The following is a 26,260-nucleotide window of genomic DNA, read 5'->3' on the forward strand; positions in this document are numbered from 1 at the left end:
CCATCTCGAAGCTAACGGGAGGTCGAGACCTACTACAGCCGGGAGGAACACCGCTCTCCCGGCACATCGTGCCTCGACCTCCCGGTCGGCTTCGAAGAATGCGGCTAAAACTTTTGCGAAATCTCGCAAAAGTCCGTCTTAATTTTTTTTCTCCCATGTCCCCTGCGGGGCTCCGTAGGAAAGCATCTGATTGGCGACGGCTTCAATAAAAAACCATCAGTGTGGAACGCCATCAGTCATCGATTGGCCTCAACATTAGTGAAGCAGTGCGGGATCATAGAATAGAACAAAGAACAGCTTTGAATGTCCTTCAAGAAGCCTGGAGAACTAATCCTGAGTTCTACTTAAAGAAAAGACAAGAAAGCTGCATGAGAGCGTTCCAGCTGTGGTAAAGAATAAAGTTGGGCATACCAAATACTGACTTCTGTCCTTCGCCTTGTATTCTGCATTTCCATGGATGAAAATATGTGGCTCAAGACTTTTGCACAGTTAGAAAACTGGAGTAGAAAACTACAAAAGCTATTTTACTTTTTGTTGACCACATCCTGTCATCGAAAAGACGTTAAAGTCTGACAAGAGAGCGCGCTCCTTTGAGGAAGCGGTCTAATAAACCGTAAAGATGAAGCTACATAAATCCAGAATCGACAGGCAAAAAGCCCGTAACCTTTTCCTCCAGAGTTACTGCGAAATGAAAAACACTAACAGCAAAGATGTTATATCTGTCATTAGGAAATATTATTTAATAACAAATCTCAATTTCTAAGCATTTCTACTACACGTACACAACTCCCTGAGACAGGAGGGTCTCTGATACTCCCACAACTGCACATACAAAGTGTGAGGCAAATGATAATCTATGCTTCCCTGTAACAACAGCAGTCGTTAGAGGTGAGATCATGCAGAGGATTATTCCTGACAACGCCGATTACCGAGCTCACAGCCGAACAAAAAGCCTCGCTTTGTTCATCGGCTTTCTGCTCTGTAATGGAGCATTTTTTTTGCCAACTATTCTATAGTTTAAGGCAACAATCATTTTTAATATTAAACAAAACCCACTTTGTTTGTACACCCTTGGCTGTCAATAAATCATCTGAAATATTTGCAGTGTTTCCCACGCGAGCAGCTAGAACCGACACTGTGTTCAGAACACGCTGCCTCTCTGAATGAACTGGTGAAGTCTCCAGTTGCTTTTCTTTCTATTAATAAATTCATTAGCGCGTTAGACTGGAGGAACGAAGACATTCATCGCCCAATGACTCGCAGCCAAATTATGCGAGATACCCTGCTTGGCTAGCTGTGCCGCCATATCTAAAAAGCAGAATTAAAAATGCATCCCTTTTCCTTCCTTTAGAGTTTCCTGCAATTACCCAATCAGTTAGAACCACGCAGGGAGGCATGTCTCACATCACCCTCGCAACCCACTCTACGTCTTTATTTTCCCTCTGCCTGTGCCACTCCACTTCCTCTCTCACCTGTGCGCACAAGGAAACACACACACGTGCACACACTCCTATCTCTCTATACTGTAAAGGCAGCTCCAAACTGCTCGTTGTTGGCCCTCATCTTTCCAGAGCAGATGGCTGCTTCTCTGCACCACATGGCCAGCACTCAGGAGATGAGGGGAGCTCTTTAAGAAGAAAAAGACTTTCAATCTGCTTTAGCAACTGTAGCTCCTCCTCATCATCGCATCTTTTTTTTTTCTTTCTTAATTTATTTGTATTTTTTTTGCGTCACCAGCTACTCGTCCCTTTTCCCGACCACACTACCTCTACATGCATTCGCTGCAGTGATTCCACACTGCATTCATCAAGCTGCTGTTGATGATTATGTAAATGCGTAATGCTTATGTAAACGAGCCAAATGCAAGGTCGCGATGTGAAAGTATTAAGATGCTGCACGGGTGCACAGTCGACTGGCTGAGAATTCCAAATCGCAGTTTCCTATGGTTCTCCAACATGTGTGTGTGTGTGTGTGTGTGTGTGTGTGCGCACAGAGGTATATATAGGTATGGAGATGCTGGGAGTTAGCCTGACTGTGGTGGAGAAGTGGGGTTATTCTGGATGAGCAAAGACTTCGAGTAGAGCAGTAAGGTTTTTTTTCCTCACTGGGTCTACATCGTGCGTATAAATCATTCGGAGCACTGTGGGATGAATTTTGCCTGAAGATTGCCACAAGGAAAGGAATGAATCGGAGGTTTGTTTGTGGTCATCACCTTGGTTGTAATGCCTTAAACACTTGAAACACACTGAATTTTGAATAGACAAGAATAATACATACAATGTGGAGCATGATGTAGTCACCCAGACGTGGGGCGCTGTCGATGCGGACCAGGATGCCATCTTTTATGGTCGTGCTGAAGCCCACGGCTAGCCGGTCCGTCCGGGTGCTTGGCCTCTCGTTATTGGGCCACGTGTATGTGATCAGACCCCCTCCTTTGCCAAAGATGTAGGTCGTGCCAGCTGTGGAAATAAAAAAACAACAACAACAGGAATTAGTTTTTTTTTTGTTTTTTTTGTCTCTCTTCCCCCCCCTTCTCACCGTCTCTTCTCCCCTTTGGTTTTCTTTCTTTCTCTCCCCCTCTCTCTCTCATTCATTCCCCCTGTCCTATTTATTAAAAAAAAAAAAAAAAAAAAAAAAAAAAAAAAAAAAAAAGACAAAGGATGAACTGAAGCTCTGCCATCACGTAATGTCGCATACTGCTGCTTCTGATGTCATTTAGAAAAAACAAAACAAAAAAAAAAACAAAAAAACAACAACAACAGGAATTAGATTTGTCGTACGATAAATAGAGGCAGATAGAAAGAGGTGAAAACTGAAATCTGTGATGTGCAAACAGAGACTAACTAGACGCCAGGGAGCAGCGTGTTGTCACAAACAAGACACGTTTCTGACAAAACTGGATTAACGCTTCTTCCATTAGGGGCTAAATCTACGGTAATTCTGTTACAGCTTCCTCGCCGGGGCAACAATGTAACTGTGTCAAGTTCTATTTTAGGATTTTAATGCTATTCAGCCACCGCCACCTTTCGGGTAGAAGTCAGCTGCTCCCCTGACGCCATCTATGACCTATCCAGCTCTTAAATATAGCCCCTTCCCAGGGTATTACAGCCGGTATGGCCAGAAACGGATAAGTCTCCCAATCCTCATGTATTATACATGAAACCTGCAACCAAAGAACAAAGGTTGGCCCAAGAAAGTAGAGAAGGGGGACTGAGGGGGATCGAAGAACTTTTGTCTGGTTTAATTTGACAAATGCAGTGTTGAAAAAAAGGAGTCAGTACCAGTAGGGAATTGTATCTATCTATCTATCTATCTATCTATATATATATATATATATATATATATATATATATGTATGTATGTATGTATGTATGTATATGCAGATTTGTGTCAGATTAGAGCCTCTGCCTGGATCAAGCTCGGCCCTCAGCCAGAGAATCTGTGAAAACTGTTTGTGGATTTCCTTTTTTATCATTATGTGAAACTGGCAAGAAAGACCAAAGCTATTTGTTTTCAGGGTGGGATTCAGTTCCAACTTTTGAATATTCCCTGAGGTGAGTTTGAATTAAAGCGTTGATTCCCTGAGCCGCTTAGCCGTCTCGTCCGCATTTAGCCAAAGATAATCGGGAGATCTGAGGCATTAGACCTGCAGCAGATAGTCTAGTAGGTGAATCAATATGGGAGAAAACCGGTTCCTGTGGCCTAAAGAGAGCGGAAAGCGTGTGGCCCACCTCAGAGGGCTACGCTGGATTCCTAATGAAGTCTCGGAGTTCTGGCATCAATGTATTAATTCATTTTTTGCTGCCTCCATCAACTCTCGGCTTCCCTTTCTTCCGCATCACCTCCCGCCCCTCGCCATTTCTCTTTTCCATTCACTTCCTCTGCAAGTCACCTGAACATCTGTTTGGCCGTGTGATGGGTGCCCAGCTGTCTCGCTGTTTCCCCAATGAAGCAGCCAACAATCTGCTCTGTGGTCTATAATACCCTGGGGACTCCAAGAACATATGGATGAGAGGGACTAAAAAAGAGGGAGAGACTCTAGTGACCAGATGAGCGTCTCTATTTGCCTTCAGGCACACAAACAGGTCTGTATTTTACACAACTCAGGCGCCAGCACTGCAAACCACCAGCGAAGGTCGTCCGTGCACCGAGCCTCGAATAATCCGCCTCATTCCGTATAGCTAATAATCATAAACGGACGGTTTTAACGCAGATATTTTTATTTTTCCTGAACAGAAGTGATAAAATCATTCAGCTTCTGTCAGAGACTTTACTGCAGATGAAACTACTGAGCGTATCACCTGCCTCAAATAGCATATTTCACCCATTGCAGTGCATCAGAAAACAAGCCCCTGATGCTACGAGAGGCGGCAGACAGCAGCCTGCAGCCAGGTTGCACCCGATCTGGCTGCACTGTCTCATCGCCTCAAAGTTTCTTCTTGCCAAAAGAGTTCGGGCAGACTAGGGATCAGTTTCCCCGGCAAACGAGCAAACTTCGCCTATCTCATCTAGCACACACTCGTTTTTTTTGGAGGGGATGATGATGATGAGCAGCAAAGATACAAGCACCCCGGGGAGCCAATTATCACATTGAGGAGATTTGCTTAGTGTTTCAAGAAGACAATGTTCAGCATGAAGTACACACAGGCTGCCACACGCACAACGGGCTGACGCACACACACACAGAGCGGGCGGGCTGACGGAGACATAAATGCACATCGTGATGCAGTCTAAAAGTGTGCAAACACGTGCGCATTCGCACAAACACTGGGAACATGATGCCTTCTCACATTTTCAGTCACACAAGTGGGTGATTATCTGCACAAGTACAGAGAAGAGAAAGAACCCGAGATCGCCGAGATGTAGCACATTTCCCTAACAACCTGCCGGGGCCCAGACTGCACCAGCTGCATTTCCACACGCAGAGGAAGTCCACTGCATATCAACAGCCTATGCATGCAAGAGTACTGGGAATGGCATCATTTCTGATACTCATATGAAGGGAAAAAAAAGATTTGTGTGACTGTTACGCAGCTGAAAAGAGAGAATGCACATGCCAGGCTACATTTCCAAGGTCAAGACTTTGATTTGAATAATTTCACTGAAGCTAGAGCTGCTGGGACTTTCCATTTAAGTGTGGATGTACTGAGCACCAATATAAATTTCAGCAGCTTTGCAAAGAGACTAATTAGAGGGCGGAGGGGTAAGCGATGGCGTGTTATAACATTTCTAGCATATTTTCACACTCATGCTCTCAGATATCTTTACTAAAACGTCCTCGGACATTTACCTGTCCTGCAAACTGTTAAGGAACAATAATCTTCAATGTTTTTTCGTTTCTGGGTCTCTGTTTTTGGGAAAGTTGTCTGAGTGCAATGAAAATGTTGATTTCTTATATTCACTTCAGCCAGCAAGCATTTTAAGACCGATCAAAACACCAAAGTGAGGGTCAGGTGCACCGATTTTCGCCTTGATTTTCTTGGTAACAATGCAACAAAGATTTTGAGACAGCATCTAGGATTTTAATTCACTCGGCTGCATAAAAGAGGTGATGAGCAGGCTAATTTGTTCTCTGCTTCTTGGAAATGTCTGAAAGTCCTCCTCACTTCAGCGCGCTCCAACTATTCCAATGTCCCTTTCCTTTCTCCCTTGTAATTACCACAGACTATTTCTTCTGATGCTGTGCTCATTCTTGGCATTCTCTAAGAGATGAGCCATCACTTTTGGCCACAACTCCCCCCCCCCCTCCATCAGTGCTTACAAGGTTGGAGGATTAATAAGCAATAAATAGCAGAAATGATGTGTAAAATACACACATGGGCTTTCACAGCCACGAAGCCTGGTGAAAAGCTAACTGTAGGGGAAATATCATCAAAGGAATCAAATCTACACACAGTACAGACTGTAGAGAGCGTTATTTTAGTCTATCAGAGGGGACTTTCATCTCCAGCTTTGAATAATGCAATCTTGCTATGGCCACTGGGTACTGGAGGGAGGCCATCTGAAATCTAATTGTAACACACTGGTGCTACATAGACTTGGAGATAAGAAGATCTCTGAAACAAGAAAAATGACCAATGCTGAATTTTTCAAACGATTTCTCTTTAAAGAAAACAAGCAAGGAGTATAGCTGTGAAAATAAAGGCCACATACTAATGCGCTGCTCCCTAGGAGTTGTGATTCATTGCATCTGCAGCATGGCTCCGTTTAGAGACAAACTGTAGAGACTAGGTCAAAGCCTTGGCCTCTATTTCACAGAGGTCCCCTGAGGCGTGGAAGAGCAGACAGAAGGTCAGGACACCTGTCTGCAGGACAGAGCTATGTTCTGTCCTTCAGCCCCCACATGACATTACAAAACTAAAGGGATGAAGGGAGAAAAGGGAGGAGGACACAGGATTTTCACACAGAGCCAGAAATCACTGCAGGTCACTGCTTTCAATGCACCTGACCAGTGTGGGGAGAAATGAGGGGAATACGCTGGAATTCTCAATTCCCTGTTTCAACCTCAACAAGAGAATTTTGCTCTGGCTCCACTCTGTCTGTCTTCTACATGCACATATGAACTTCAGCAGCCAGCAATGATATCTGGAAAGGAGCAAAAGGAGCGGAGCAGCTGCCGTGATGCATGTCGGTTATATTGGTTGTATTCAGACCTCACACCATGCTGCGATAAAACCCTCTATTTAGAGGCAGCAGACCTACAGTAAAAGCCAGGGCGAGGTGCTAGTCGAGCTTTTTTCTCTCTCAGATTAAGTTGGATGGAGTACTGGGAGTGTGTGTGTGTGCTGCATGCATGTGTGTTAGACACCACTAAGAGGAAGGTGGCACTACCAGCTACCCACAAGGCACACACAACTGCAGCGGGTAAATGCTCTAAACTCCAACTCTTTGTGCAAGCGTGCACACATGCACGCTCAGAGTCATTTGCATAGACCAGTGTGAGTCTTAAAGCATGCACACACACACATGCGCACATCTGCAAGTGCACACATTTTCTCTCCTTTCTCCTTGCTGTGTGTGTGTGTCTTGTTTATGTGCTTTTATGTTTTTCCCCTTGTTATCTCTTGGGCTTTCTGCAGCACTGGCACCCCAGGGGATGGAGAAAGAAGACAAACACGGTTTGATGTGGTCGAATTTTCTGCCATCGGAGAACGAAGAAAAGAAAGCGGAGCTCAAAAAAAAAAAAAAAAACATCCTGGAAGTGAGATGCAAAATGTAATTGCCTCCTCAATCATGTTCAAAAGAACTCTATCATTACAATACTTTCCCCTGCTGTGCTTCATACATAGGGAATTATTAGGCTTGCTGTCCTTCACACAGTGACAATAAAGAATCATTGGCAGAGGAATCAAATTGTGAGATACTGAGCTGTGTAATCACTGGGATTTATCTCCATTTTACAACCTCTTATCATTTCATAATTCATATTTCCAACTGTTGCCTCTCCCCTCTGGGATAGAGTGAGAGGAGGACTAATGATTGAACGTTCTCCTTCTCCCCGCCGCTCCTCAATCAGCTGCCAGAAGTAAGCTTAGAGGAAATAGCTAAAATGCTTTACAGCGATACCTATGTGTGTGTGTGTTGTTGTGCTTTAAAGGACTTCTGTGGCGGCCGGTGTGTGCGTGTTTGCATGTGTCTCTGCTGTCATCACACACGGTGGCCATGTGTCCCATCTCTCAAGAGCAATGCCGAACAAAAAAAATGCAGAACATGATGGATGAAGGGCGGTGTGTCGTGAAGAACGGCTACGTAAAGGAAACAGGCAGCCTCGAATGATTTACACTGTCTGTTTCCCCGTTATAATAAGCTGTAGCATTACCGCACTATATGGATTCACGCGCCAAAAACCAGGGGTAATGGAAGCAGGGAAAAGCTAAAACTAGACACAGAATGGACTGAGCATATATAGCACAAAGTGGTTTTACCCGCGCAGCCAGAGCTGTATTATGATGCATGTGCAAACAGCAAGCTGTAAAGACCCACAAAGCGTTGGGATTGTGACAAACAAAAGATGTAAGGTTTCCACCATATTTTGCTTATAGCAATATCGCTCTTTAAAACTCTAATAATTCAGACTAATTAAACTTTATGTGTGCTGCGTGTTCTGGGCTCTGCTATGGACAGGGAGGACGGCTTTTGTGTGTATTCTTAAAGAAACGTACATAAATGTCAAAAAAGCTGGCTGAAAAAATATGAAGCACCAGTACAAACGGCGATAATGGCCTACAGAGTTATTTCCCAGTGTACACAGTACGTACAGAGCATTGTACAGCTTGCTCTGCATTGTATAACATTTTGTCAGAGTCATATTCTAACTTTATGAGCCAGGCTAAACTGACAAATGCAGCGCAGTGAGTCCAAGGTTTAAGCAGCTTCTGCTTGGGCTGCGAAGTTGCACCAGCAGCCAAGATGATAAAGTCTGAGCCGCTGGGCAGCAGCTCCACAGTCAAAACTACAGTTATAGTACTACACTTGCCCAAAAAACGCCAAGGGAAACTGAGGCCTTTGTGCTGCGGTGGGATTTAGCGCTAGTGCCAGTTATGTTGGAGGTGGCTGTTGGTGCCAGCTCTGATGGAGCGCAGCTGTGGGAGAAGAAGCTGCAACATCAGGAGGGTAAACAGGAACATATTGTGCTCTGTGTAGTGTCTGTGGAAGTGTGGCCAAAATGTTTTTCATTTTCTCTTATTTTGCTGATTTGTGTGTCAACTTATAAGTTATTTAGTGTGTTAAATCAAAAAAAAAGCTGCCTCTTTTTCACCTTTTTTTCCAGGCATCACATCTTCACACCGGAGGTGCGACCAGTGAAGGATTTGCTTGAAGAATATTTATCAGTTATCTAATTTGTTGTCAAGTAGAGCCTGACTGACACAGGACTTTTAGAACCGATACCAGGTGCAGTAAATCTGACAGTTGATTTTTTCAGACTAACGAAACACATAAAATTTCTGTAACTTCTGTTATGTGCAGCAATTTATGTCACCTCACTAAGATATTAAATGAATGCAGTTTGAAATGCATTTTGCTTTACTGTCACAACGAGTGGCAGATAACTCAGTTAAACTCAGTTTGTCGTCGTTACGGTAACATCCAAAAGTCATGATGCCAAAGGGGATGCTGCAGAGTGCCCTCTGGTGGACACACCATGCAACAGTCAACACTAATAACACAGCTGAAGGGTGTTTCTTCCATCTCTTTCAAATGTTTATAGATCTGCCACTTCACAGGCTTAGAAATGAACATATGATATGAATGATATGATATCAGTACCATTTTATCGGATACTTATTATTTCAGATATATTGGTTTTGCAGATAAATCACTCAAACTCAATTTCAATTTAGAAGTTTAGGACCAACTGTTTCTTGTATAACCCACTGTTCACTCTGTTGCTAATTTATGAGAAACACTTCCTCACACTCATGGGACACAGCATAATAACAGAAACCCATACCTGTATATACAGGTACTTACTATAATAACATATAACTCAGCTGTAACATGAACATGTTACCCAGTGTTAGTCTGCAAATCTGACCAGATCCTAATGAATCACCAACCCTTTGCTACTTTCCTGACTTTGTTCCTTTTACTAACATAACTACAACAATAAACCCCGAACGAGTACTTCCAACAACACAACAGGAAGTAAAAGGACTCAATCAAAAAGTTTCCCGTTCTTGTCACCCTTGATTGGACATACTTGACATATTTCCATGACGAACAGCTTGATTTGCCATCTGTATCGTGTGGTTGTGGCAGAAGCGACAACATGTGGAGATGGTGAACGGGGAGCGAGTGGGGAAAGAGTCACTTTTTGCTGCAGGAGGGAGGGAAGGAGGCAAGACTCGGAGAAGGGAGGAAAAACACAGATGGAGAGAGAGAGAGTCAAGCGGTGTCGATGGGAACCCGAGATGATCCGAGCCCCTCCACCCCCACTCTCTCTGAGCAACAGGAAAAGGCTTTGTAACACTGGCTCCTTACTCACAGGCATGTCAAAGCATCCTCAGATCGCTATAGAAGAACGGGAAGATCGACTCGCTGACACCCATTAACAAAGCAGTCATGTAGCCTCACTTCAGATTCATGCAACACTGCAAAGGTGCAAATGTGAGTACACAGAAGTGAAAATACACACACATACACACAGTCTTGAACAGCAGAAGCTGAGCCATAACAACTCCCCTCTCATTACCGCGAAACCAGCCAGTCTCACCCTCCTACCCCCCCACCCCCTCTTGCCTCTCCTCCTGCTGCATTACTGACACTCCTCTCTGTTGTAGCGGCAAGCGGACAGAGAGGAAGGGCTTTAAATGATTTTTTTTCTCGGTTCTCTGGAGATGTCAGCTCCTATTCTCTCTGGTTGTAAAAGGAAGGGGAAGCGGGAAGGGGGTCTGAAGAGGATTTCAGAGGCTGGGGGAGCAGGGAGAAAGGGAGGAGGTGGGGTTGCAGCTGAGATCTACACAGCTCTCTAGGCTACAAAGAAGACCTGTCTGCTGACTCTAATGCTGCTCACTGCCACCAGTGGGGGTTTTTTTAGAGAGGGGAGAGCGACGTTGTGGAGAGATGAAAGGAGAGGAGGTACGAGCTAGGAAAGATGCGGAAGGATGCTGGAGACAGGCTGACACCGTCAGATGGACGGCAAAGGCGGAGCCAAGTCAGCTTGTAGGAGCTCAAAGTCACAAAAATATCACTAATAAATAGTCGTGACATCTCTCTCCAAAGCTTTGTACAACCTGAATGCCGTGCTTTTGCATGGTGAATATTAACGTTCTGTCGGATCCGGTGTTGACGCTCCCGCCGCTCTCAGAAAATTAGGATATGAGCGTCTCCTTCCCATCATTCATAATGCATGACACGCAATGTGTGTGAGGCATGTCACTTCAGAGACAGGCCACACCGAACCCTGGCGAGGATTAGGTGAAGAAGACCTCCTGAAGAATAAGGGAATCCAAGATGGCTCCGAGTGGAAGCATCATTTATAATTGAATCTTCCCCAGAGGGCAGTGCAGCCTGTCTGTCTTAGCCAAGGCTTCACGAGAGAGCCCGTAGCTCCACTCGCCCTCACTCTGCAAAAGCCTGTGTCTGTCTCTCTCTCCCCTTTTCTCTGCAATAACTGAAAGGCCCTGATACATAAATACAACACTGCAACTTTATCCACTGATCTTATCCTAAGGCCTTTATGACTCAAACCCCAGTTGGACACATTTACTCGTTTCTGAACTTTTTGCAAACTTTTGGTCCAAGGAGTGGCTAAAGTTGAGACTTTACACTTTCGTGTGCTGCCCTTTAGTGGAAAAAGAAAAGCTAATTTGGATAATTACACTGTATATGACAGACCTGTGTAGCTGCTGTGGCGTAAAAACATCATCATCGTCATCGTGTCACGTGTTGAAAACCAGGAATTGAGACCAGAAACAAACTGGAGCAGCACTAATCGGAGAAAACTCATCTGAATTTCAGGAGTGGGACCATACCTCATACACTTCCCTCCTGTTTCTGTCTATATATGTCCTCCGCCTCCTCCTTTTTTCCCCAATTCATTAATTCATCCACCTCTCATTAGTACATGGGAGTATGCACGGGCTCAGGAGCTGCCACCAGTCCTCAGAGTCCTTCTCCGAACCACAGCTCCAATTCATGCTTACTCCACCTGCCATTATCCATTAAAATGCTGTCAAATGTGAGTGAGGCTGTGGTCCCAGCTAGTGGCATGAGGTATTAAACTAGGCAAGAAGTGTAGTCATTTTCTTCTCATATACTTCTCTGCACCTAGAGTCCTTTTGGAAACCAACTAAGGTGCCTCCTAACCCCCACTGGCCGTTAGAATGGATTCACACTGTGCATTGGCTTCAGTCATTCAATCAGGGCTAAGATGAAAACCAAGTTAATTAAAAGGCAGGATAACAAGAGACAAACAGGAACTCATTAAAAGAAAAGATAGTTTTCATAAAATACCCAGTCAAAATATGCGGTGATCTGATATTTCGTGATGAACTTATTTTGAAATGGCACTGATATGATTCATTTGGGAAAGAGGAGGGTGGAATAGAGAGACGCGCTTTAAGGACTCATGGTCTCCAAAGCTTGCCTCCTAACTCCAGATTTCCTTTGTAGTTATTTAATAAAACGAAGGAGACCTTTGCAGTTAATTATCAGGATGAGTGGTATAACCTATTTTGCGCCTCGTGCACAAACTAATGGCCTCACAATTATTGATGCCTTTGAAAGTATTATTTAAGAAAATAAATAAATGGATTTGCACAAGCTCAGTGGAAATGGAAGGAAGTGTCCCAAATGTTTTATTAGAACTCTAGGATACAGCGCATTTTGGTTAGTGACACTTAAACACCTAGAAGCTTGTTTACAAGACAAACTGTGTCATTAAATGCTACCATTTTATCCAAGCCATAATCTTAATTTATACTGATGAACATTGCATTAGACGGTTCTGTTATTAAGCTTCTTTGTGGTCCATCTTCTCCTGGTGAACAGATAGGGCTGTTTATCCCTACTGTATAGATGATAAAGGCCCTCTGCTGAGACATGTTGGCTGAATAAAGAGCAGACCCTTCCAGTGACTCAGACAGTTTTGCAGAGTTATTTTTCACATGATGTCAACAAACCACGGCAGCAAATGGATTTTGCTAGTTCTGTTTGCTTGCCTCAGACTAGTTGTGGACAGAATGTAATAAGTCAGGAGGGATTGACTATCTGTCCAACTGGCTGCCACATTTGCTACACCAAGCAAGCCGTTTCAGCATTTGTTTGATGGTAGGGTAGCTACTCTTAATGGTGACATATGCTCATTTCTAGCCCTGTTTTTCTTGCCACTAGGGCTCCAAGGGAATAAGCTGTATTTGCATCAGGCATTATATTAGCCCTCTATGACCATTTCTGTTCTTGTCTCTTTAAGGCTCCCTGATGAGTGCAACCACTTGGTTATCAACGGCCAACCGAAGCCCTTTGCAGAGATCTCTGCTGCTCCCAAGGCTACAAAAAAACTTCTAACTCTGTCTCTAAGTCCAATGTTTGTTGGTTGACTCTGACAGTTACTCTGGAGTAACTGGAGAAATACCATTATGAAGTTGGCTCTCAGACTGTTCGTGGGCATGGCCAAACATTCAAACCAATGTGGCATCATTAAGTAAATAAGTATGCCTATTTGGAAGTTTTTAAGTGTCATTTCAAGTTTCAATCCATTTTCTTCCACTTATTCAATGTAGGCTCGTGTTTGGGGACTGAAGCCTATCCAAGGTACCATGGGGTAAGCGGCAGGGTACACCCTGGACAGGTCACCAGTTTGTCTGGTGGTGAATCACCAGTTAACCTAACATTACTAACTGCATGTCTTTGGACTGTCAGAGTACTCGGAAAGAACATGCAAACCACACAGGAAGGCGCCAGATTCAAACTCAGGACACTTCTTGCTGTGAGGCACAAAAAGCACCATGCTATTTGTTAGCAATTTGCATGATGTCAGGTAGTTCTAATGTCAGTTCAGTTTGGAAGCAGAAGGGGCTTGACTCACTGGATGGCTGTGCTTTTTTCATTAGGGTTTGGAACTTTGACTACGCATACATCATAGCCAAAGTTCAAAAATAGTATAGAAATTTGACATAAAATCACACACACACACACACACACACACACACACACACACACACACACACACACACACACACACACACACACAAATATGAAAAACTAAGCTACGGAAGTGTTTCACATCTTTCTCGCTTTTGGGTGCAACGGAAAGTCTGAACGTGTGAGAGGTGATAATTAAGGTGGCGCCCTGTGTACAGTCTTCCCTGTAGCTTTAAATGGAAAGTTACAGGTACAAACAAATGTTGCAAAGTGAAGAAATGAGCAGCTTTAATTTTTCATGCCAGCCTCATTAAATCGTACATTGTTCTGACATGCCGGCTGCGTATTTCTATTACAGCCAGGTTCTATTTATAAAACGACCCGAGACTCGCTGTCTCACATGCCTACCTGCCTTTGAAGAATATGGATTAGAGAAATGGACGGACAGATGCTAAAAGGAATCAGTGTCTTGTACAAAGCGGGGCTAATCTTCCCTTTGATATCGACAACATCAAATAGAAAAACACTTGAACCTACTTGAAATACACGGTGGCGGCTCGTCCTCACGGGGGGAAAATAAACAACGCAAGTAAGCTGACAATATGGATGTCTGCTTCTGAGATCAAACTCAAACTGTGGATAAACTTGTCTAATGACCTTTTTTCTCTCGTTCTGTGCCCTCTTTTTTTGTCTGAATTTGATGATTGCCCGCCTCAAACACAGCCTCATTGTGTTCTCTAAAGATAGACCAGCTGTGCCAGCGGTTGGCATAGCAACCCCACTTCTCAGCCACGAACGTCTGCGACAAACCTGACATTGTTTCCAACCATACCTGCTTCAAACACCTTTACATTTCACTGATTAACTCGCAAACCGCTCCTCCCCACTAATGATGGACGGAAATGCTTCAACTGCGCATTGCAATGCGGTTCCCACATCTCTTGCGTCCTCTCCGTCACACAGAGAAAAATCAGGCTGGTGTGTGAGACTGAAGAAAAAAAAATTCAATCAAGTTTGTACTTTTCTGAAGTTTACTCAGCCACCACCCTCTGAGCCAAGGACTTCAATTCCCCAGTAACATTTAAGGCTGCACTCGCTGTGGTCCCGCTGTTCACACTAAACAACTCTCCAATTTAAGCTGAGACCTGCCATCAGTCGCAGCCTTGATGAGGCGATTGGTTTTTACAGGTGGCTCTTATTTCAGTGTGACATGCATTGCAACATTTAAGGTTCACAGAGGCCACAGACTGCCATTCTTTTATGGAAGCAATCAGTACATGGTAACGGTCATTCATCAAAGGGACTCAGAATTTATTGCTCTGCGGGGTTTCATCTTCGCGAACCCCTCGCTAAGGCTGATGGTGGTCCTCCAGTACCGGGAGGTGAGAGATTTCACAGCAAAGTCTCTGATAAGTTGACTTGAAGTGACACTTTGAGCTGAGATTGGCCCTTTGTAACAATAGGTGAGAGTTCAGGTAGCAATCAGTGAGAACTTATGAAAGCTTGCAGAGATGTAGGTAAAGTTGGGTAATCACTTCAGTTTACATGAAGAACAGACAGACTAGTGAAAATTTACAAGGAAAAAGACCCTATCTAATTAAGTTTCTATGTAGGGCAAGGGCTACCACTGAATGGCTGGATGAGAATACAAATGATGACTTTTGATGTCAGGTTCAAAATCAAACAACTATGGGAGTCCTTGGATTTCGACAAAGGTTTGCACTGCCATCATCAAAGTGCCAAACAAAGAACAGCTTTTGGACCGGCGCTCCATCGATTCTACACAAAGGATGGTAACAATCTTTCTGATGCAGCTTCACACATTGTTGGATAAAGACAGAAGAAATTATTTATTCCAGTTGAGGGTGAATGTGAAACACTTGGAGACAGGTCTCTCTCCATCTGCTAACATTTGGAACCATCCAAACATGCTAATTTTTCTTAATCAAAAATAGATGAAACTGAAGTAGTAAAGATGTATCCAGGGCTGTTGCTGAGGAAGAGTTTCTGACAATTATGAATCATGAAAAGTAGAACTAAAGAGAGGGTCATTAATGTTTATCAGTGCTGCTGGTGGAAAGATGGCCACAGTACATCCAGTACTCGTTATAAATCTCTGTCTCTCTTCCACAGCATGTCTTTATCCTGTCTTCCTTCTCTCACCCCAACAGCAGCAGATGGCCCCGCCCCTCCCTGAGCCTGGTTCTGCTGGAGGTTTCTTCCTGTTAAAAGGGAGTTTTTCCTTCCCACTGTCGCCAAAGTGCTGCTCATAGGGGGTCATATGATTGTTGGGTTTTTCTCTGTATGTCTTATTGTACGGTCTACCTTACAATATAAAGCACCTCGAGGCGACTGTTGTTGTCTGTACAAAATAACATTGAAGTGAATCGAGTTTGGTTTTACAAGGCGGAGCAGATGAGGGAATTGTAGTTAACACAACTGCCTTATAAATCTAAATACAGTTCAGCAAATAAGAAGATGGCTAGTGTAGAATGAAGTAAAGGGATATCAGAATCAAAACTATTTCAGCTACAACTGTCAAACAAAAGCGCTGGAAATGCCTCTTTGGTTAATCCAAACCTTTTTTCAAGTTTCGATATCAACACATAATAGTAACATTTAATAAATTCCTCCATCAAACAAGACAAATTAGCAAAACTTCACTTAATTTACCAGCCATCTGTACATGTCTTAATTCACTTAAGCACTCATACACATTTTTATTTTTATTTTAGTCTGTCTCTTCATATCAGAGCCACACAGATATGCACATGAACACACACACTGAGACAGATAGCACATTGTCTGACTGAGACATTCTTTATCACTGCAACTGGGTTCCAATATTGCAATCGTACTCTGCAGCTGCTGTTTTCTAATCCCCTCCAATAGGCGGTTTGATTTCAGCCCTCTATTGAATGTGCCAACCTTATAATTAATACCCTCCCTCACTTTAATTCACCTCCACTCTGTCCTCTCCATTCTTCTCCTCACAATTCCTCTTCTTCCACCATTGACCAGCCACCTTAACGGAGTCGTGCTTGTAGTTCCACCCAATGCACCAAGGACATTGAGCCAGACGCAAAATACAGCAGTGAAACCATGGGAGGAATATCTGGCCGCGAAGGCAAAATCCATCTCCTTGCAGCGACTTAGCCACAGAGCCACAGAGAGGTCGGTCCTGCACCACCTCCTCCGTTATCTGTTTCCAATCCTTTATCAGAAGGGGGAGAACGGAAGAGGGGAGGGGAGAGCAATGAAGACAGATGCCTAAAACCTGCCACCACACAGCCTATCTGCAAATACGCAAGGAGAGTTGTAATTGATCAGAAGAAGGAAGAAAAGGACAAATGTGAGGTAAAGGCTCCTTCTTTAAAGCTGTAATTAACAAAATCCCAAAGCAGGAGCTAAAGATTGGTGATAGGCAGCAGGGTGTAAGCAATTTGGAATGAGGACAAAGATGTCAAGTGAGCGCACATTTAAGGAGACCGGGCACATCCGCACACGAGCCTCAGAGTATGACGTGAGCTCATGAGGATGCGTGCGTGGATGCGTTGGCTGGTCGGAGGCCAAGGCTTAGCTGAATTTGCCCAGGGTGAGTTTGAGAGGGCCTACGGGACTTTGCAGGGCAGTGGGATGGAACATACTGGCCTCTCAGTGCTTCTTCGAGTCGGCCTAATTAAGGCTAAGCCAGAAAGCTCTCTGTTTTGTTGATGCTGTTCTGTGTGTGTAAGCATGTGCACACAAAAGAAAGTGTGTCTGTTGACAGTATGAACACACAAACGCAAGGAAAGCCTCAAAATTTAATTTGTGTCGTGTTACTACTCTTGATACTCCACACGAAACTTTTCAAGCTCATCGGCTTCAACTCTCTGTCTTAAACATCATACTGCGTAAAAGAATTGTTAAGTAGTTCAATTCTGTTCTATTTATACAGCCCCAAATAACAACAGTTGTCTTTATATTGTAAAGTAAAGATGCTACAATAGTACAGAGAACACCCCAACAATCAGACGACCCCTATGAGGAAGCGCTTGGCGACAGAAGGAAGGAAAAACGTCATTTTAACGGGAAGAAACCTTCAGCAGAACCAGGCTCAGCGAGGGGGGAGACCATCTGCTGTGCTGGGGTGAGGAGAGAAAGACACCATGAAAGAGACGCTGTTTATGTGAGCCAGAGATTATTAATAACGGCTGATTAAATGCAGAGTGGTGTATAAACACGTAGAGAGTGAAACGTTGTGAGTGAAGAAGAAACATTTGGTGCCTCGTGGAACACCAAGAGTTTCCATCTTTCTCTTCCTTTTCTTCTGCCCTGTTCTTCTTCTTTTAGCCCTTCGCTCATACACCTCAACCCCACCCGCACCACCCAGTCCCAGTTTCTGCCTTTGAAGATGTGCTTAGCTGAACTGACAAGAAATTTAAAGAAAGCGTTGGTGGCTTTCAACAGCTCATGAAAGGCAGAAGAAATCTGCCACTCTGTGTGAGTCAAATTGATGGGGGAATTGTTGCAGCGGCATAGTAACGGGGACGGGGGACTATAGGCAAAACCTCTGTACAAAGCTTACTTCAATCCTTCAGCCCGGGCGCACACACCTCGGCTCATATGGCACACATAAAAATGAACACGTGAACAGGAAAGACAAAGTCTCAGCTGGCCGGGCCCCTGAGCTAGCTTTGACAAAAACAGAAACCAAAAAGGAATCATTCAAATATATTTTGGCATATCTTCATTGAACAGCTTTTTTCTCTCCTTGCCGTGGGACAATAGATCAGAACAAAGCATGGCTTTTCTATTGGGGTTTTTTCCCACTTCCATGCCAAATTGAGAAATTTATTCCACTGCCCTGGGGAGTCGAGCTCATTAAAACATATTGCTACTCCCCATTACACGGAGGACCCACCTATAGGCACACGATTCGTTTTGTTAACTGTAAACGCTCAGTGACCTACACACTTTAAGTATGTTGCAGTAAAAAAAAGGCAAGGTGACAGAGCCCATTGTAGAGTCTAGACATGAGCGCTTGTTTCATCAAAGGGAAGACATCAATCCACGGGCTGAGCCAATAGGGCAACAGGTGCCACAGTCACACAGAGCCTATCAGGGTCTGACTTCATTTTACCTCAACACTGGATATGAATACTGATAGAGACGTTTTATACTGTGCCAAAGGAGGCACAAATAGCAGAACAGACAATGCCAGGAGACCTTTGGACGTGTTTGAACTCTCACTGTGGCTTTATTTGTGTATATAAAGCATTACTTCTACTGCTTTGTATGTAGGTCGGGAGGTTCCCATAACGGTCTCCCGGCTGACGCTGTGGACAAAAGGCATGTGTCTACATTACATAAAGCTGGCTGCTCACCTTGAGGTATCAAAGTACAATTATAATACACTTTATGTGCAACCTAACCCTTTATTGGACGATTATTAAAATAATGCGTCACTGCAGCTCTTGCGAGTCCATCACTTCTCCTCACCAGAAGCCGGAGCACCGTGCACCAACACATAATGAATCTCAGGCTTCTCTAGAATCTCACTGCACAGCGCTTCTTGTGCACATTTGAAAATCACAGTTTAGGAAGGCTTTTCTTATCTTACCTACACAACCTGGCTACACCCCCCATCCTATCAGCGCATCCCACCCTTAGCTCCATCGAGGAGGTTGTAGATCCTCGGTGAGAGGTCTGAGACTGATTCAAAGAAGCAGTGTGAGGTAATGGATTGTGATTGCACGCATGTGTGCTGGGGTTACTAACACTGGAAGTTGGAAATGAACTGTTGTCTGTTTGTTCTCTTTTTACGGAATATTTAAGCAGCACGTTGTGGAAAATGGCCAGAAAATATTTAATGTTCTGCCTGAAACCGGAAGTGATGTCATTTGGCAGAAATGACAGACCCACCTGGGTCTGGGTGCAATTCCCCCCTCCAGGGGCAAGGGTACCTAGACCCGGTTTGTAGAGTACGCTTGGGGAGTGTGATCGTGTGTACAGCGTCTCTTTATGTCTGTCTCCACGTTGGTTGAGTGTGGAGTGAGTGCATATGAGAGCATGAGGGTGGGAATGGATGTTTGTGTCTGTGTGTGCCTGTATGTCTGTGTCTATATGTCAGGTTGGGTATCAGACGCCACCTCTCTGGGGACACCTCAGGCCCTCCAAGGTTTGGAGGCCTATCTCCACCCACCACCACTTCCCCTGCCGGTGGCGGACTCCCTCAGGTGTCGGTGTGTTGGTGGTTCTTTGTGTCTGGGGGTGGGCGTCCGGGTACACACCGGCTCACTCCTTGGCGGCCGCTTGTCGGGGCCTGGGGCCTGGGGCTCGCTCGGGCCCCTTTGGAGGTGGGGTGCCCCCGGCCTCTCGGCCTGGGGCTCGGTCACTCAGGCACAGCTGGGGGCCGGCGGAGCTCACGGGCGCGTCACTGCAACCCCCCCTGGCTTCTGCTCCGCGGCTGCTGAGTGAGCCCTCATCTGGGACTCTCCTCAGCTCTTACTGGAACAGTGGCGCGGCTGCCCCTCTGTTGGTCTTCCATGGTCTCTTGTGTTCTGGGGGCCTCTGGATGTCTGGAGTTTTGATCTCCTCCATACCCGCTTCACACCCTGGAGGACGGGGCTGTGGCCCCCCCACACTCCCTAGCAGATCATTACATGGAGAAACCTTTGGAATGCAAGCATGCTGATCCACACAGGTATGCACACATGGGTATTCACAGACGCGGACTAAAGCTTTCTTGGCTGCTGCCTCAAAGCACACTGTGCGCTGTCTATCTTGCGTGCTGCACAATATCGTTTATTATTTAGTAAATATTGATATCTATGACTAGCTAGTTTATTGTGATGGTGCTTTGTTTTCTCTATTATTATGTTGCTCTTTGTTGTTTGCTGTCTCCTCTGTTTGTTTTTTTTGTTTGTTTGTTTTTTTTTCTCCATACAGGTGACCCAGGAGTTCTTTTTTTTTTTTTTCTCTCTTCCCCCCCTTCTCACCGTCTCTTCTCCCCTTTGGTTTTCTTTCTTTCTCTCCCCCTCTTTCTCTCATTCATTCCCCCTGTCCTATTTATTAAAAAAAAAAAAAAAAAAAAAAAATGACAAAGGATGAACTGAAGCTCTGCCATCACGTAATGTCGCATACTGCTGTTTCTGATGTCATTTAAAAAAAAAAAAAAAGAAATGTAGTTTTTTGCCTTCAGGGCCTTATGAGCCAATACTGGTGTTTTTAACAGTTATGTTTGACTTTATGACTTTCTGTGTCGTTCCTGGGATGCTTAGAACTTAAATTGCACTGCTGGAAATAGTTTATTTGGATGCATATGCTGTTTTTTTTGCAAATTTGCATGATAATATTTATTTTCGTTTTTTTCTGCAGTATATAAATATTGGTGTATTTCAAAAATAAAACTATAAAGACACTCAAAATAAATTTCCTGTGGTGGGAAACTATTTTGTGCAACTTTTTTGTATTTGCAGTTTTGAGGGATAAGCCTCTTAAATTTCTCTAACTAGAAATATATGTTAAAAAACAAAAACAATTTTCAATTTTTTTGTAGTTTATTGCACTTTTTTTTGCAATTTATGTAATTTCTATGCACTTAATGCATATATATATTATTAAAATTTGGGCTATAATGGTTGTATTGATGTATGGCAACTTGAAATGCTCCCAAAAATGGCTCCACAGCATGTAAAAATACAATATAAGCTCTGGCGGACTTGGTTCTATGGTAGGTCTTAAAGGGTTAAAGGAAAAGTGCTTCAACACTGACCGTTTGCATAGAAGCACTGTGATGTGGAAGACCCAAATTCTACTCGTTACCACCAAAACATATTCAGTTCCCAAAAAAACGAAACAAAAACAAAACCCCGGATACGACAATAATGGAATTTTAAATGAAAACGTTGTCGAGAGAGCGAGGCGGGATGAAAGATAGGACTGGGAGGCATCTTTCTGCCTTAACGGCGCATGTATACATCCACTCAACGAGCAACCCTGACATCAAACATTGAAACAAAGTGAAAACATCAAAGCTGTCTCGCGGAGAACGTTTTTCTCTGTCAAATTTCACATTACCTTGATCAATTTAAACTTTTATTTTGTTCCATCAAGTGCACCACAAGCACCCTGCCAGCGAGTACAATAGAAGTTCTTCAGACTGATGGCACAGAGGCATTCACGCAGCGGAGAATGTAACCGCTGCTGAGACAGAGAAAAGAAAAGCTTTGCGTGGGCGAGCGCCGGTGACTTAACATGATCTCTGTGGCTGCGCGTGGATACACAGGTGCGCACGTGCAGGTGCGTGTTTGCACATGCAGGCTTCGAGTGTAAATTTCATCCAGAGACTCTCGTAGTTATTCTGTTGGCTGTGGGTCCTTATGAAATAGCCTCGGGCAAATGTTTACGTTACAGTATGCTGATTGCTTCTCTGATGGCTGCTTCACAGCGCTCTATCGTGGGGAGATGAAGGGGCCGGCGAGGCGAGATATGTGGTTCCAGGGTAGTAACTAAGGGTGGCAGGAGTCAGAGGGCTAGTGTTGAAATGACTGTTAATGTGCCAGGCTGACAGAACAAAAGAAAAGCATGGAGAAATGGGAATATATGAAGCCTCGCATCCCATTACCCACTGCAATATTTCACTCACACAAATGTTCTCTGCACACGCCTCCCATGACTAACTGTCCTGCTCATCCTGGCCAGCTGCGTTTGTAGGCAAACATGGCTGAAAAAAGAAGTGTTACTCATTGGGAATAATTTACGCCAGCATTACTCGCACAAAGGAAAAAGAAGAGGAAACATTAGTTGCATGCTAAATATCCCCATTTTATCCCATTAAGACTGCAGTTGTTCTAGCATCCTCGGAATCTAATAAAAGATTTAGACATTTATCTGAGCTCTCGAAACCAAGTGGGAGAGATTAGACTAACAAACAAACTCCAAAGAAGATTCTTCTCTGCCTTTATCTCACTTTGTTTTCCAGCATCTTTCAGCAGAACGTGAGCAAATCAGGCTTCGTGTGAAAAAACAACACAAAACCATAAAAACAAAAAAAGAGGAACGCCGAGGCGATTCTGATATTTTTCGCTTTGGGATAACGATTGGGCTGAGAGGTGGCACCGCAAGGATGCGTATCTGGATGAAAGTAGGGGCAGGGGAGTCGGGGAGCATGAGCAGCAGGAGCTACACTTAGCGGCTTGCTGTAGCCCTTCGTTACACCGACGCTTCTTTTCTCATTATGTGCTATCAGCACTATCAGGTTTGGCTGCGAGGTATTTCACTTATCAGAGAGGAAACCCAACAGGCTCCAGTGCTCCTCTCTCACCAAACACTTTAATTGGATCTTTTAGCGCTAATCTGCTGCCCCCAAAACACTGCCTGGGTTTTAATTAAACAAATGCCATATTAGATTTCACTTAGGGCTCCCTGAAATGCCACATTTAACTCGTCCTCGACCACAGCACCACCGGGACACCAAACCCACCCCACCAAAAAAAAAAAAAAAGTCCCAATCACTTTCTGCGGCTCAGTGTTTACAAATGAAACGAGCAGCATCCTTTATAGCACCGAAATGTATTCAAAGCTCGTGTTAATAGGCGACAAGCTGATGTGTTTGACTCTTCCTGCTTTTTTTTGTTAGGCTGTCCCAGTGTGATGAATCGCGGCGTCCCCGTTAAGCCCGACTCGCCATCCCCATGCCAAGCCGCCTCATTCAAATGCCACTCCAACTGCAGACCTCAAACAGCCCAATCGCCTCATCTTGACACTCCTTGGCTTCGATTAATACCAGGATTATTCAGCCAGAACACATCACCAACACTCATATTTCTCTCCGAGACAGGGATAAATGGATCATTCTCACGCTGCCGATAAATCAATAAAACATTACGCTGATGCAAAAAGAGTTCCCACGAGAAACGTGACAGGCGGGGAGGGGCTAGCCGCCACCGCTGTCTTGCTTTTTTTGCCTCTTTTTCATCTAGCCCACTTTCAACAGGAGAGGAGTGGGATGAAAACATGAAAGAGAGACGTTTTCAGTTACACATCTTTGTTCTGTCTATATGATGGATGATTTCAGCTCGAATAAAACAAGAATTTTATTTTGTTTTCTTACCTGCATCAGCGTGCGCGGACCAATTAAAATGCTCAGTTGTGTGCTTGAATGAGCACTGCTCGCTAACAGGCCAGGAAAAAGGCTCACTGCACCCTCACATTCACTATTATGTAGCTTACACAACACCATGAAGAGGGACGGCCCGTTAATGCACCCTCGGGTGCAGAAATGACCATGTGCTGAGCCCCAGTGCTGACAGTCTATCAACTTGTGCAAGCCTAAGAGAGCTATCTCTAAGTACAAGCCAATGAGTGTTTGACTATTTTCTCACTTACAGCCACTTACAGCAGTCACATTGAATCAATGCCTGTGGATAGTTTGATTGGAGAAACCTCCCCACCCTCCCCAAAGCAAAGCCTCTCTACTAGTATATATCCTGAATACACTCTTTACTTTACATTGCCCTCTGCCAAATCGCTTCTCCTCTTCCTGCCCAAGGGTGCTTTTTACATCTATTACAAGATTTTAATTCTCTTTGATGATAGGCATCTAACACAGTGCCCTTAACCCTAATCTCTCCCTGCCTACTCCATTTCTCTTTGCACTGGCATTGAGGGGTTCATTAACATGTGAAACGCAATCAAACTTTGGGGCTTTCTATATATATGCGCATACACATATGTGACCTAAATGCAGAAAGCCCAGAGACAGGAGCGCACTATGGCGGTCGTGGCTTTAGTCACAGCTCCCTATCTAAGGTTTTATTAGCGCTCATTGTATTGCAAATGAGGCCGGCTAAAGCTATCAATGCCACCTGAGCAGCGCCAGAAGGAACAGCAGACACCTTCCTGGAAGTCCTTGATAAAACAATCATGTCATATATGAAAAAGAATAACCCCATAAATGATGAATTACCCCCTTTATGGAGCACTTTCTGATTCTATCAAAAAGCACACACATACTGCAGATTAGGATTTGACTCGGTGCTTTCTGCACCGTTTAAGAGCATTGGTATTCCGTTGGAACCGGCTTGCTGGAAGTCTGCAGCTACTCCAGGACAGAGGAGGCGATTGAGAAAAGAGAGAGAAGAGAGTCGATCGCATTAAAGTTTCGATGACGAACAGTGAAATACTGCTGAGAGAGGAACCTGCAAAAACTGATTTGGATATGAAAGTGTCGAGAGAGATCGGATAGGGAGCTCGGGAGAGACAAAAAGTGAGAGAAGGAGAGCAAAGCCACAAAGCTTGCAGCAGGCGTCCCCGGGAGTTGCAGAGGGGTCGAAAAAAAGCTAGAAAAGAAAAAGAAAGGGAATGACGGATGAAGAACCAAACAGTCTTTGTCAAGACTTTTATACATTTCTCTCAGGTGGCTCTGATTTCCTCGGTAGGCTCAAATTCCCTCAGCAGGCCACTATCTCCAACCTGTGTGTGGGTGTGTGTGCTGAACTGGCTCTCTGCCTAGCCAATTATGTCCTTGCGCTGGAGCCATCTCCCCGTCCCTGACCTTTACCGCCAAGCTCCCAACAGACCGCCCTCCACTCCACCACTTTGTCTGAATGTCTGTCCCACTATCACTCCTGGCTGGCCCACTCAGAAAAAGAGAAGGAAGAAAAAAACCCAAGCAGAAATATACTGTCTTTTTTTCCTTTTCTGCACTTCCGTGGAAAGCAATCCCTGTAAAATTCTCACCTTTTCCTCGGCCGTTCTGGTCTCGCAGAGGTTCGCACTTATTTCTCGTATCTTCAAGCATCCTGCAGCCTATCATTACGACTCTGTGATCAAAGGTATTAACAGTTGTGAACATGTTCCAGAGTTGCAGGTGAATTTCAACGTGGGGTGGAGATCAATTCAAAATAAAATGATGATGCAACTGGATGTGGCCATTATTTCCTGATGGCGTACCTCAGCGGGGCTCCGCAAACCAATCAAACGCCAGGTAATAAACGCAAGGAAGGCAATTTAAAACCTACAGGGGTCTTTAAACAATAAAAATGCAAGAAATAAAGCAAGTTCTGTCAATATATCAGAGGTGATCCATACTTTTTTGCCTCTTTAGTCTCTTTTCCCGTATATAGTCCTTCTCTTCTGTATCAGTTATATCACTTTGTCTCTCATTGAGGGGCAGGATAATTAAAGTTCTTTGATGCCGTACCTCTCCTTCAGCTACTTCAGAGAGATGAACTTAATGAAAGTCACCGGCTTCTACGAGACCTTAGACTTTAAATTGAATGTCTCCACTCCATTTGAGAGCAGTAGGAAGATGAAAAGACAAAGTGATAGGCTCTTTGCTTCCTGTTCATAGACCTCTAACTAGACAACTGGAGACGCTTTAATGGTCACTGCTCTGCATCATATTCATGATAAATGAATACCAGTTGAATTGGAGTGCCAATAAAACAGATGATCGGTAGTAGGCGCACGTTAATGTGCGACGACTGTATGGAGAGTGAAGTGTCTCCTTTGAGATTTGAGTCTAATGGTTTTGGATAGAAAACTGTCCGTCCGGTGTCCTTGTTCTTCTTTTTTTCCTTCATTTCTCTCAAATCTCATCCAAGCATTTTAAAAGATGCAAAGCTGCCAACAGAAAAACCAAAACACACAAAAAAACCGGGGGATGCAGATGTCCTAGTGGTTCAAAGAG

General features: G+C 44.2%; 1 protein-coding gene across 11 annotated transcripts in view; it reads right to left on the reverse strand.

The window, feature by feature from the left end:
- The window catches only part of nrxn3b (neurexin 3b), a 321,992-nt gene that overhangs the window by 81,523 nt on the left and 214,209 nt on the right, over nt 1-26,260 (reverse strand). For all 11 annotated transcript variants that reach the window (XM_085245861.1, XM_085245865.1, XM_085245862.1 and 8 more), the window contains one exon: nt 2,278-2,459. In XM_085245861.1, coding sequence (XP_085101987.1) covers nt 2,278-2,459 — 182 coding nt within the window. The remainder of the gene's footprint in view (nt 1-2,277; nt 2,460-26,260) is intronic.

This window comes from Mchenga conophoros, linkage group LG15 (genome assembly GCF_057382185.1).
Source record: "Mchenga conophoros isolate Kocher_MC1m ecotype Shallow Benthic linkage group LG15, M_conophoros_male_GT1.1, whole genome shotgun sequence".
NCBI classification, from domain to species: domain Eukaryota; kingdom Metazoa; phylum Chordata; class Actinopteri; order Cichliformes; family Cichlidae; genus Mchenga; species Mchenga conophoros.